Raw genomic sequence first — 13,698 nt, 5'->3', positions numbered from 1 at the left:
TCTTCACTTTTCAGACAGATGGCCTCATATTATCTTCAAGCACTCTTTGGTTTAATGCAGAATTCATGGTTGAATCTTTGACTGCAAGCTGCCCAGTCCCAGAGGCAGCGAAGCAACTCTCAGCCAAAACATTTCCATCACCAAGCTTCACAGCTGGTGTGAGGGTCTTCTCCTGAAAAGCTATCTTTGGTCTGGCTGTATTTAATTTTTCTGTGCCGATCATGTTGTTTCAAAAGGCCTGGTCTTCGTCTGTATTGGCAAACTGTAGTTTTGCTCTGAAGTGCCTTTTGGACTGCAGACTGCTTTTTCTTGGCACACCTCACATGCAGGTCATAGCTGTGCAATCTCTTTTTGTTTTTCATATGGCTAATCTGTTTTTTTATGTATTTAAATGATGAAAATGACTATTAATTGCCAATTTTGTGTGCCATTTGTTTGAGTATATCACCTTTTTCTTTTGGCACTGTTTTAAAGAGGACTGAATGTTTAGTTGGTGCAATATGTTTAAAACTCAACAGTTTTCATTAGATGCGCTCATTTTTCACATCTGTACATGACCGGGATCAGCATGGTGGCGTTGTCATTGTGAACAAAGAAATGTCAGCAATTTTGTGCATGAAAAAGCATTTTTACCATGCAAATTTGTAAAGTCTAGAAGAATCAGTTTTCATGTTGACTCAGAGCACATCTGTATGTACTCCATACACTACCTGCAGATGTTTCAATGAGTCTAGCTGTGGCTTTGTACAGGGTTCCACCTCCTTATGTCTGCAGCATGTGTAGATTGGCCTGTATGCGTGTTTCACCAACATGTACATGCTAATCGACTGTGACTCTGCTGTGCATTTGTGTGTGTGTGCTGAATGTGTGTCTTTGTGTTTCTACAGCGTACTGTGGGAGCCCATGGGGGATGGCAAGCGTGTGATTTCATTGGCTGATAACAATGCACTACTCTGGGACCTGCAGGAGAGCTCCACACAGGCCACAGTAAGACTCACACTGACTGTAAACCTCAGTACACACACACACACACACACACACACACACACACACACACACACACCATATCACACAATAGCTAACTCATTATTTGATAACCACCGTATCGTTTTGGTGTTATCACAAGCACACATCCTCTCTCTGTGACAACAGCAGAGTGTCCACTATTCATTCTGTCTCATACACTTACACACCTACACACACACACACACACACACACACACACACACACACACACACACACACACACACACACACACACACACACACACACACACACACACACACACACACACACACACACGTACACACACAAACCTACACACAGTATCTGGGCAGGTCTAAGCTGTTGCTCCTTTAATATTATTCTGATCAAGTCTCTCCCACTGTGATAGTAATAGTCTTGTAAGAGAGAAATCATTCCATCGCTCTTCACAGTTCAGTAAAATAATGCTGCAGGAGTTGGGCCTTGTGTTTTACTTAAGAAACACAATCTGCACTACATGTCCAAATGTATGTGACCAGTGGAACATTATACCCAAATGTTGTAGCTGAAGAGCTCAAAAATGTGGGCGATATGTTTGTACTTCATAACTTCCAACTGCGTATGGTGTCATCAGTGTTCTTGCACCAAGGACTTAATGTTGCTACACAACTTTTGTATAGCTGTATTTTAAATATCAGAAAGTGCTGGATGGTAGTAGTATCAAGTTGAAAGACAGACATGTTGTTGTCTGTGAATGTTATCTTCTCAGCAGCATTTCTTTACACATTGACAGCTGTTGGGTATAGGTGTCTTTCGATCGATCGACTATGATGTTAACATGTAAAGTGCTCTTCTCATAGAACACTGCTTTTAGAAAACAGCTCATGTAAATAAATCCACTTGGTTTCATTTGGGAAAATCTGACATTAGAAAAGCTTTCTTTAGTCTGTTCAAAGTAATTTTTGGTTACACAACTGTCTGAGCTGCTGCATGGCGGTAACTTAGTGGAGACTAGAGGCTTCTCTGTGCACAGATGATAAGATATCCATGAACACTGATGAAAAATAATCACGATCTTCATTTGGCCAAACCTGCAGCCCTAGTCAGTTGTATGGAAATACACTGCCTGTCAAAAAAAGTCTCCACCTGGATTTAACTGAACAATTAGGTAAGATCCTTCCATTGGATAATTACTGCAGTGATGACAACATCTTCTTTAACCCTAGCTGATGCAGTGAGGAGCTTCTCATTTCTGAAACAACCATGTTGGAAGACATATCCTGTGGTCATGGAAAGGATGTTAATCTGTCTCAGAAGGGTCAAATTATTGGCCTGCATCAAGCAAAGAAAACAACGAGACTTCTGAAACTACTAAAATCAGGCTAAGAACTGTCCAGTGCATTATTAAAACCTGAAGAATAGTGGAGAACCATCATCTTCCAGGAACTAATGTGGTCGGAACAAACTCTTCCCAAATTATGTGAAATGTTCCAAACGATTCTCATTCAGACAAGGCCATTTATATCTTTTTTATTCTTGCTTTTATACAGCTGCATACCCCAACAAAATCACCCCAATGATTCAAGAATGATTATTTGTTTCCCAATAGTTATTCAAGTAATCTACTGAATGTTCCTGTATTTTTTCATAGATCAACAAATTTTAAAAAAAGGCAGAATATGGCAATGTCAGTTCTTTATAATGCAGTCCTTGTGGAAAACGTCTTTACACAGGAAAAAAGGTGCCAATAATATGCAGGGCAGTTTGGTCAGCTGAAAAGTTGTCCCAGAGTTAGCTTCTTCTGCAGTTAGCCATAGTAAATAATCCAGGTGGCTAAAGTTTGTGTTTACTTTCTGTCAGACTCAGAGACAAAGAGAAAGCTAGCGCCACTCATAGAGCCACAATAGTAACATCTATGGGAAATACACTAGGCTGAAATAAAATGGAATTTCCCTGAAAGGCCTGCCTCACAGTTGGTGGAGAAGTTCATCTCAAAAGTAAGGAATGAGCTTTAAGTCAAGGTTCTGCGTAGGTCAGTAAGGTACTTTCAGACCAGGATGACGAAACATTTTCTTTATGGGCTCAACTTTGTGCATGAAAAATATGGCAGGTAGAAACAGGAGAGAGACAAACGCAAACTGTTGTCACAGTGTTGTCTGTCAACATTGCGCCCCGCCTGCTGAAATGCACATTGAGGGCTTTTAATACACTGAAAATAAAGAATCCAGAGTGAAACTAAATTGTGTGTTAATATGTGTGGACAATTCGCTTGTTGTTGTGTCCTTCCTAATGCAAGGTGAAGAGGCTCTTCACTGTAAATTCTCTGTCTCCAACGTGCCAGCTTTGCACTTAAAATACCCATTATGTATTTAAAGCCTCAAAATAATGGTGTGTGCCAGGTGTGCATGCATGTGAGGAAGAAGTAATGGAGAAGTGGTGTGTCAGCCCAAGCTCCCATGGATGTGTGTGTGCTGTGCCAAAAGAGGCCATGAGTGATGAAGAATATAGATGAGTCATTAACGATTCATGCACTCGTTGAGGGATTCACAGAAAGGCCAGCCAGGTCACAGACCTAATAGATAGAAGTGTCTGTGTGTCTGTGTGGGAGTGCATGTGTGATCATTTGATCTTGGTAAACCGGAACCTCACTAGTTGCAGTTTGGATAAGTGCATGCACAGGGTTGCCTTGCTTTCTGTCTCACTCTGCCAGTGTAAATGCTGGGGCTGTTCTCAATCAGTTTCATATTGATTATCCTTCATTTACATTCAGTTTTGGGTCATTTCTGTTAAACAGGAAGTGTTGTGATTTTAGTCCAGTAGACAGAACTGCTTGAAGCACACTAAGAAAAACCGAAGTTCCAGCTTGGCTAGCCTTGTTCCATCGGTTTAAATGGTCTGCACTTACACAATCTTTTTCTAGGGTCAGTCACATTTCACCCCTGAAACACTACCAGAAGCAGACAGAAATACAGGTCTTTCGTAATGGTCCAACAGTGACAGCTTTGTCATGCTGGGGTTTGAACTCCCAACGTTCTCGTCAGTATCTCAGAACCTTCGCTGGTGAGCTATTACTACCTTCTACCTGTAAAAAATGAGGAAATGATTCACAGATTTGCTTTTAATCCTTTAGAATTTTCCCTCTAAGTACAATAGGGGTAAATTAGGGGTCAAGTATTTAGATCTTTACAGTTATACAGTTTATAGCACCTGCACTCGCCCACTTGTCGAGAAACTGATGGATGACTCATCTGACCAGATCACTTTTGCACCACTAAACTGTTAAATGTGCATTCATCCTTGTAATAGGGGTTCATGCACTGCAGCCGTACTGTACTATCTCTGTGTATGTAATTATTAATGGACTATTATTTCTGAGAGTCTGATCTCATCCATTCACTTTCAAGTCACTGGAGGAAAAGTTGCCCCTCTGTTCTTCCTTACATATCACTCTAATGCATGAACATCGTGGTCATCAAATGTGTGCTGCCAACCACCGATCCTATGTAGTGATGTCTTCACCGTGGATCTAAATGCAGATTTTACTGTATCACTTTTCCTGAAATACCAACTAGTAAAGCATTTTTTGTGACTGAAGCTCCTGCCCTCCGTACCCAAACAATGAACCCTCGTTCAAAGTCCCTTAGGTCTATTCCTCTTGCTATAATAATAATAATTATTAGAAGCCTGTTAAAAAGACACTGAATTCAAGTAGAATATAGAACTGTGCTCCGTAGCTCACATGGTAAATTTGCACTCAGCTAAAAAAGTATCCGCAGTGCTAATTCTGTCTGCATAACAACAATCATGTCAAATGCACCCATCTGCAACTTTGAATATCGCTGTTGGAATATACATTGTGTGTATTGTGTACATAAAAAAACAAGAAAAACACTCAGAGAGTGCAGTCCTCCTCCAAAGCTGCCCATTGTCCCATATGGCATTGACAGAAATGCAGCATTTGTTTATTAGTTATTGATGATCAGAAATCACAGCAACATAGAATATGTTCATTTAATATAGATGTACCCACGAACAAAATGACCTTGAGCTGAGCACAGGTGTGTGTTATGCATGTGTGTGTTATGTACGGATACTGAATCACGTGACCTAAATATGTAGAGGGCGATGGGAATTGATGGGACTCAGAAACACCCCCACAATTTAATCAGTTGTTCCTTGGATCATTTCTGATGGATAAGTCCTGATAAGTCCTCAATGGTGGATTTGTAGTAGGATCACAATCATGTGATCGTCAGCAGGCAGCTGATGTAGTGTTCACTTGTTGTCATGGTTACGGTGATGCCGTTCCGCTTTCTGGCAATGATACAGAAATCTTTAACAAATCTGTGGATCCAGACTATAAGCTGCATCACTGGCAAAATCTAATCACTTGGTCTTTGTGTCATTTCTGACCTTCCCTGGAAATTTCATCCAAATGCATTAGTCTGTTTTTGAGTAATGTTGCAGACAGACAGACAGACAGACAGACAGACAGACAGACAGACAGACAGACAGACGTGGAGCAGCACATAACTCTGTTGTTCCTTGGCGAAGTAACAAAACAAAAAACATTTCGTCACAGTCAAAAAACTGAGTGAAATCTAGAGCCTGATACCACATTCTGATGGACAATACAGACTGAAGCTAAACCTGATAATCACTGTACTTAAATGTATGAAGTGGACCCTTTAGTTTTGTTTTTGTTTATCTGGTGCATTCAGCCAATGCAGGCTGTAGTTGTGCAGAATGTGTCTCCTGTGTGACTTTGTGATGTAAATCCGTTGCAGCAGTGCAGAAGTTTCACTCAAGTTAAAAACATTTTATATTGTGGTGGTGTATTGTACGTCAGATTGAGCCACCCAGAGCAATTTTTGTCACATTATGTGTTTTCATTGATTTTACTGCACCACCTCTACAATTTAATATGTGTTTAGTCGGAGTGCACTGAATCATGACAAACATGGCATCCTTCATTCAACTCAACGGCCAACTGCAGCGACTTTAAAACACGTTTACTTGTTCTGTTTGTGATCAATGTGTGTGTGTGTGTGTGTGTGTGTGTGTGTGTGTGTGTGTGTGTGTGTGTGTGTGTGTGTGTGTGTGTGTGTGTGTGTGTGTGTGTGTGTGTGTGTGTGTGTGTGTGTGTGTGCGCGTGCGTGCGTGAGCCCCGTGTGAGAGCGAGTCGACCACAGAGGTCTGTGGGGTGTTGATCTAATTCTCTGACACAAACACCGGACAACGCAGCTATTAAATCCTGCATCTGGGGAGAAGGAGAGAGGTGGAAAGTAATGCACAGGAATGGAATATAATGAGAAAGGGGAAGACGGAGGCACAATAGAGAAAGAGGGAGCGATGAGGGGCCGTGATGATCGGAAAGATGAAGATTAGGAGGGAGAAAGAGCGAATGTGGAGAAGAAAAGGGAGAGTGGGCTTGATGAGGAGAAAGGGAATGAAAAAGAGGAGAAAGAGCTTGGCAGTCAAGACAAATTCCTCCAGTGCTGATGAGAATGCTAATCTCCTTCCTTCCCTGCCCCCTTCCTCTTTCATCCCACTCTCCTCTCCGTTCTCTCCGTCTGTCAGTGGGTGATGTGTTCATCTCAAGCCATGTCCAGCTGCAGCGTGGATGCATCTCCCTCTCAAGGGCCTGGCCTAGATTAGTGAGTGTGTGAGTTTGGTGTGGGTGTGTGTATGCATATATGAGAGAGGGTTGTGTGCATAAGTGTACCAGTGTGCATTGTTTGAAAGAACATTTGTGTGTGTGTATGTGTGTGTGTGTGTATATGTGAGAGAGAGAGAGAGAGAGAGAGAGAGAGAGAGAGTCCACATGTGCATGGCTCATCAATTAGACTCGCTAGTGGAATTGAGTGAGAACATCTCCACTGGCTCACAGCACACCCACACACCTTGTCCTGCACATCTGCTCTCTCTCACACACACACACACACACACCCACACACACACACACACACACACACACACACACACACACACACACACACACACACACACACACACACATGCACATGCACTAACGCACCCTTTTCCGGAGTCTAGAGGATGTATGAATGCATGGTGATTTGACAGATAGCTTGGCATTAGTGCAACTTGCGTCCTAAATGAATGCATCCCCTAGTGTTGTGTGTACTGCCTTGTTAGGGCCCTAATTTGGTTAGAGCACTAATAAAGCTGGGAACCTGGGATGCATGAAGCTCAGGCTATGCTGTTGCACACTAGTGTAGCAGGAGTCCTGCTGCAGTCTTTCCACTGATCATGGAGTTTACAGAGCTTGTGTTGTGTCAGAAGAATGTCAAGGCTCTACGTCAGTTCTTTGAAGATTTCAGCGACCGTCCAGTTTGGGACGTGAGCTGCCGGGGAGGAAGATCGCTGAGCATGTAGCACACGTTGTTTCATACTTGTTTAAAGATTCATTTTTGAAAGATGTTGTTTCTGCAACAAATCCTTCAACCTGAACTTTCTCATGATTTGTTTGTCAGAACACATAGGATTATTTTCTAATTTAGTGCCCTTACCTAGTTATTCAAACTGTTACTGTGTTTTTCTCTACATTAATATATCTAGTTCAGGGGTGTCAAACATGCGGCCCGTGGGCCAAAATCGTCCAGAGGGTCCAATCCGGCCCGTTGGACGACTTTGTAAAGTGTAAAAATTACAGAGAAGACATTAACTGCAACTTGTAAATTTGTAAAACTATAAATTTAAAATTATTTCTACACCTTTGGAAGTTGTTTTGATCATAAAGTAAAATACTAGGTTGCTCATGATTCTTTTGTGTCTCCTTTTTTTCATGTTTGTCTTGTTTTTGTTCATTTTTGTCTTTTTTTCATGATTTTTGTTATCTCATGTTTTTGTTGTTTTGTTTCTCGTTTTTGTTGTTTTGTGTTTCCTTTTTGTCTCACTTGTGTTTTTGTCTTGTTTTTGTAATTTTGTGTTTTGCTTTATTTATTCATTTGTGTCGTTTTTGCCGTTTTGTGTTTTTTTTGGTCTCGCTTGCGTTGTCTATTTTTATGTCATTTTGTTTCTTTTTGTCATTTTTTGTCTTGTTTACATTGTTTGTCTATTTTTTTGTCTTCATGTTTCTTTTTTGTCATTTTTTTGTCTCGTCTGTGTCATTTGTGTACTTTTTTGTGTTGTTTTTGTCCAAATTTTTGTCACTTTGTAACTTTATCAAATTTTCCCTCCTGTTTTGTTTCGTGTCATTTGTCTCATTTTTTGTCATTTTGTTTCTCATTTTTGTCATTTTATGTCTCATTTTTGTAATATTTTGTCTTGTTGTTTTTGTTTTTTGTCTGACTTTTGTCGTTTTGATCATAAAGTAAATACTACATGATTCAGTTCCAGATACCGATGGCTAAAAGTTTTGTGCCTTTTTGCAGATAAACTGTGATCTGGAAGTTGTAATGTGTAATTGATTAACAGAGGCTGAATGTTGTTAAATTGAAATTACTTTTCTTCAGAAATTTCAGGTTGTTCATAATGTTTTGCAAAAAGATAATTCCTTTAATGTGAGCATTTTCAGAATGTACTGTTTTGCACTAAAACAAAGGAAAAATCTGGAGTTGTCGGTATCTATAGGCTATTATGTTGTTATTTTACTGGTCCGGTTCACTTCAGATCAAACTGGGCTGAATGTGGAACCTGAACTAAGATGAGTTTGACACCCCTGATCTAAATGATTAACCCCACATGTGCTCTAGTCTCAATTAGTATATAGAGGTTAGAGTGAGAGGGAGCATAGTGTAGTACACTTATGATTCACCTCAGTTTGGTCATGTGTGGCACCAAAATAACTTAGTAAGTTAATGGAAAGTTCAAGATTTGGGTTGAAATATGATCTTTGTTGTCATGTAGTAAAAGAAACGTTGTGTTTTGGTTGGAAACAAGTTTTGTTTTTGTTTTGTCAGCCTGTCCATTAACCCTAACCTCCTCCCAACATTCCCTCCGTGGCTCCACAAGTACGTCAGATCAGTTCTCCCTTTGTGCCAGTCACAATTACTGTAGCCACTAGGGGGCACTGTCACAATGAATATCTCCTAAACAACCTATGGGGCTGTCTGTATTTCTGAATCTCAGTCAAATTGAAAACCTGACTGTGCCTGTTGAGAAACATTTTACCACATAAAGACATATTAGAAAATATTTTTTTCATAATACTGTCATTAATCCCGTGTAAGTTTTTTATCTCTTCATATATATGTCAAATGTGTGTTAGAAATATTTCTAAGCATGTTGAAAATTCTTGTTGCTTTCCTTCCTGTACAATGATTTAATGATTTAATGATTTGTTATGACTACTGTAAAATGGCATGAAATTGCAGTTAACCTTGTTTGCTCAGGGATCCGAGTGCTTAACTTAAGTTGCTCTTTATTGATCCCCACAAGGATCTTCCTCATCATTTAAGCCATCTAAGAACTGGGTACCACCGTGCAGCACCCAGCGACTAACATCAGCTCTAAACCAGTGCCTTGGTCATAGGCTTTTTGTAGATATAAGTAGGTTATTTCAATAAAAGCGATAAGAGAACATACAAGGCCTGGGTGGGGTTCAAACCTTTTTGCTGTAAGGTAACAGTGCTAACCAGTGGACCATTTTGCTGTTGAGTGAATATAACCCTTGGATTTCAATCAGATCCTTGTAGCATATTCTGTTTCCCTAGATATAGTCTTGTATAGTTGTATGAAAACTTTACTAAAGCATTAAGTTAACAAGAGGTAGAAACATCAGTAACATTTTTACATCATTGTTTACGTACCCTATTGTTCAGAAGTTTGAGGTCATCCAGACAATTCCATGTTTTCCATGAAAACTCACACTTTTATCCTATGTGCTAACATAACTGCACAAGGGTTTTCTAATCATCAATGAGTCTTTCAACACCATTAGCTAACACAATGTAGCATTAGAACACAGGAGTGATGGTTGCTGGAAATGTTCCTCTGTACCTCTATGGAGATATTCCATTAAAAATCAGCTGTTTCCAGCTAGAATAGTCATTTACCACATTAACAATGTCTACACTGGATTTATCATTCATTTAATGTGATCTTCATTTAAAAAAAAACGACTTTTCTTTCACAAATAAGGACATTTCTAAGTGACCACAAACTTTTGAACAGTAGTGTGGATTTTTTCAAACAAAAACTGAATGGAGATGTACCAAACACCAGTTTCAATATCTGTTCTAAACTGATGCCTGAAATGTTAAAATCTGTTTATTATCAACACTTAGATATATTATAGAATCATCCTGATGCAGATAACATGACACCAGGTTTTCCTGTGGTACTAATCTGTGAACAACTGATGAAATATAAGACAACTTTACTTAATGTTGATCGTCACACACACGTTATAAGGTCAGTAAAGATATCGGTACCAATTCCAAATATCATTTATCAGGAAGATTATTGCTCTCAACATGCCATTTTACTGTCTTTCATGTAATAAGTTCTAATTTCTCTGTTTTAACCTGGTCGATAACTGACTGTACTCTTAGTGAGTCTAACCTAAATTATGCATAATCTAATGTAAATTATCATTTTGATGAACCAAGAAGCAGATGTTCTTATTTTATGGAGGCATTTTTTATTTAAAATTGGACATTCATTAAATAGCCATGGAATTTTACATCAAGGCCACAGTGGAGACCCTGCTTCTCTCCTTGTCTGATTCTATCTTCCACCCCTCCTTTGCCACTTTTCCTCCTCTCCCGTCTTCCCCTCCTTTCTTCTCGTCTTCTCCCCACTTTGTTCTCCTTCCTTTAATCCTCTCTGCTTTTCTTTCTCGGTTTTCCTCCCTGCCTCCCTCCTGCTCTGTGGGTTTCTGTGCCTCTGTCCTCCCTAGCTGAAATAATGAGAGTGTACCAGGGAGCTGTGTGGTGACGGGGCGATCGATGATCCCTGCTCCAACAGGCAGAGACGGCAGAGAGAAAGAGAAATGGGAGAAGGAGCGAGATGAGGATAAAAACCTGCAGATAGTCGGGGAGCAGAGAAAAATGGAGCGGCGTGATGCTGCTTTTTACAATTGTTAGATGCATCATAGTTTAAGGGAAAGACAGTCATTTCCAATGTCAACCTGCTGAATTAATTGGATTCCATTTTTAAAGAGCCCTGATGAAGTGATATGCTTTATTATTCAAAGTCCTTGAAGCATTTTGACTTTGATTAATTTCACCTTTATTGTCGCCCTGTGAAATATATGTCGCAGGTTTGATAAATATCTAATGACAAGCATGCCGTCTTGTTTGAAAAGCCTTAAATGTTGCAATTTAACCCGCCTGCCTTTCAGCTAAACTCCTCTGATTTTTGAATCAAATGACATTTTGTCAGGTAAATGCATTTCTGTTGAAAGATGCTACAATACATGAAAATGAATTTCACCAGCCTTGATTCAGCTTTTAACTGTAATCAGCCCTAAATGTTCTTCAAGGCTCATTCTCGACTTGACAGCTGATCCATAAGTAACTGAGTGATCTGGTGTATAAATTACCGCCATGGGACGAAGCTGCATTAATTGATCCTGTGGTCACATGGGGGCAGCATAACGAGCTGGAAACACAACGTCTGACACAGCTTAAGAAGAATCTACATGTTTTAATGTATATATTCACACATCTAGAGCAACTAAAGTCTTGTTTCTGTTCGCCTAATAAATTCCCTCTTTAGCTGTGATCTGCTGGCCACCAACTCCTGAGATAAATGTCTGGCTCTTTACAAAACCTCTCAGTTGCTACCCATGTCTCAGATTTGCTTCGTAATTCATGGATTTCTGTTTCCAGCTCTTAGTAAGCAGGGATGTCATCGTGCTACTTCGAAACGTTAATGAAAAGCAGCAAAATGCAACATGTGCGAATGATTTCATAACCTGTATATAAAGGATGGATGTAGCTATCACCCATTCGTTTGTGTGCTACCACTGTGAAGAGCGATGTTGTCCATTTGCAGCTTTGTTATTGTCATCTTTCCTCTTTTGAAACCAGATGTAATGAGTGAGGACGGATCTGAATGAGGACCTGCAAACACTACTTACAGCAATACAGTAGCAACTGTTCATCACAAGGCAGCCCTGCTCTAAAGCATTCACTACTTTATAGTCAAGTTTACTCTAAATGGGACCGTATTTTACTAAATAGACACCATGCTGTATTCAGACTGTCTTGAAACTAGTAAAACTAGCAGTTTAGTCCTTAAATCTGTTGGAAAAATACTTGCTGAGGAAAGAGATCAAGTGAGAACTAGAGCCATTTTCTCACTGACTTCTATACTGTTAGTTTTTTTGTTTTTGTTTTGCTCTTTTTTTATGCCGAGGAGTCGCCCTATTCTGGGCTATTGAATGGCGGTTTAATGCAGCCTCCAAAACTGAATAAATGTCCATCGTCACGCATGTTGAAATGACCTTTAAAGCAGAAATAAACATGTTTACAGCCTAGTCTTTATAGGCTTTTTTAAGGACAATTGTATCAGGGGTGATTTTTTTTTTTAAACGTGCATTTTTAAATTGTATAAATTCTTAAAGTTATGCTTATGTAAAGGTGTGAATGCGATGAGTAACAGGTGGAGCAATCACAGAACAGTCCATGACCTGCCACAGCTTCACTCATTCTCCAAGTCCGTGTTCTTTTATGGATTAGCCAAGCCTTAGATGGAGTCGGGGACTGAAAGGTGAACACTGAACTTCAAATCGCCCCTTAGAAACCATCACAGAGGGTTTATCCTTCTTTTTATACAGTCACTGGCGTTTGCCAGTCCTTTTGACAAATGTTGATGAGAGCAGAATTTTTAAAGTAAACAAATAAAGCTTTGTATAGCTGGGGGGAACTGCAGAGTTTGTTGGCAGTTTTCTGTGGGTTCGTCAAAAGTAGCCCTTTTCAGTTTGCATATTATTATCTGATCCGTTCGTATTTTAAAAATATCAAGCAGTGCTGCTTTAAATTAGTATCAGAACCTTTAAAGTAGGATTGAATCAGACTAAATTATAATGGAGCTACATGTTTACGGGTAAAACATGTAGGGTCCAGATACGTTTGCAGCAGCATGCATGTTTCACCACAGTGTAAATGTGCCGGCAGTTGGTGCGCCATTAATGGCCAAAATATTACTACAGAGTCGTAGTGACTGATTGTAGTCTTGAGTGAGACCTGCGGAGAAAATGACTTCTAATAATGTCTCATTATGCTGACTGAATTCACTGTACTGGCCCAACCTGTCACAGATTTGAATGAAATTCAGGCCCATGCTCAGAGATGTTATTGAAGGTGTTGCTGTCCTCTGCAGGTCTCCAGCACCGCCACCCTGGAGGGTAAGGGTCAGCTGAAGTTCACCGCTGGCAAGTGGAGCCCCCACCACAACTGCAGCCAGCTGGCCACAGCCAATGACACCGCCATCCGAGGCTGGGACCTTCGGACTATGAGGTGAACTCCGTTACAATAGTCCAATACATTCTACATCTACAATCTGTTTATTTCTTTTTTTTTATATCTGAGCCTTTTCTGTCGATCCCGATATTGATACTTTAACCGTTATTTAAGAGAAAAGCAGGTTTTTCTTTGATTTGAATTTATAAATATCTCTCCTCCTATTTCCTTGCATTGATCATTTCTCTGGAAATCTGAAGAAGTGCAGTACAGTTGACAAAACCACATCTGCTCAATAATACAGTATTGTGGCTGCCATTAAGCTAATGCCCGGAACAAGAA

The 13,698-nt window shown here is 40.0% G+C and overlaps 1 protein-coding gene across 1 annotated transcript in view; it reads left to right on the top strand.

The window, feature by feature from the left end:
• eipr1 (EARP complex and GARP complex interacting protein 1) overlaps positions 1-13,698 on the top strand; it is an 84,535-nt gene that overhangs the window by 24,866 nt on the left and 45,971 nt on the right. Inside the window, exons 5-6 of the mRNA XM_023297578.3 lie at positions 888-987; positions 13,277-13,413. Coding sequence (XP_023153346.1) covers positions 888-987; positions 13,277-13,413 — 237 coding nt within the window. The remainder of the gene's footprint in view (positions 1-887; positions 988-13,276; positions 13,414-13,698) is intronic.

This window comes from Amphiprion ocellaris, chromosome 20 (genome assembly GCF_022539595.1).
Source record: "Amphiprion ocellaris isolate individual 3 ecotype Okinawa chromosome 20, ASM2253959v1, whole genome shotgun sequence".
Lineage (NCBI taxonomy): Eukaryota > Metazoa > Chordata > Actinopteri > Pomacentridae > Amphiprion > Amphiprion ocellaris.
The sequence above is the reverse complement of the archived record's forward strand: the minus strand, read 5'-3'. Positions and strand labels throughout refer to the sequence as shown.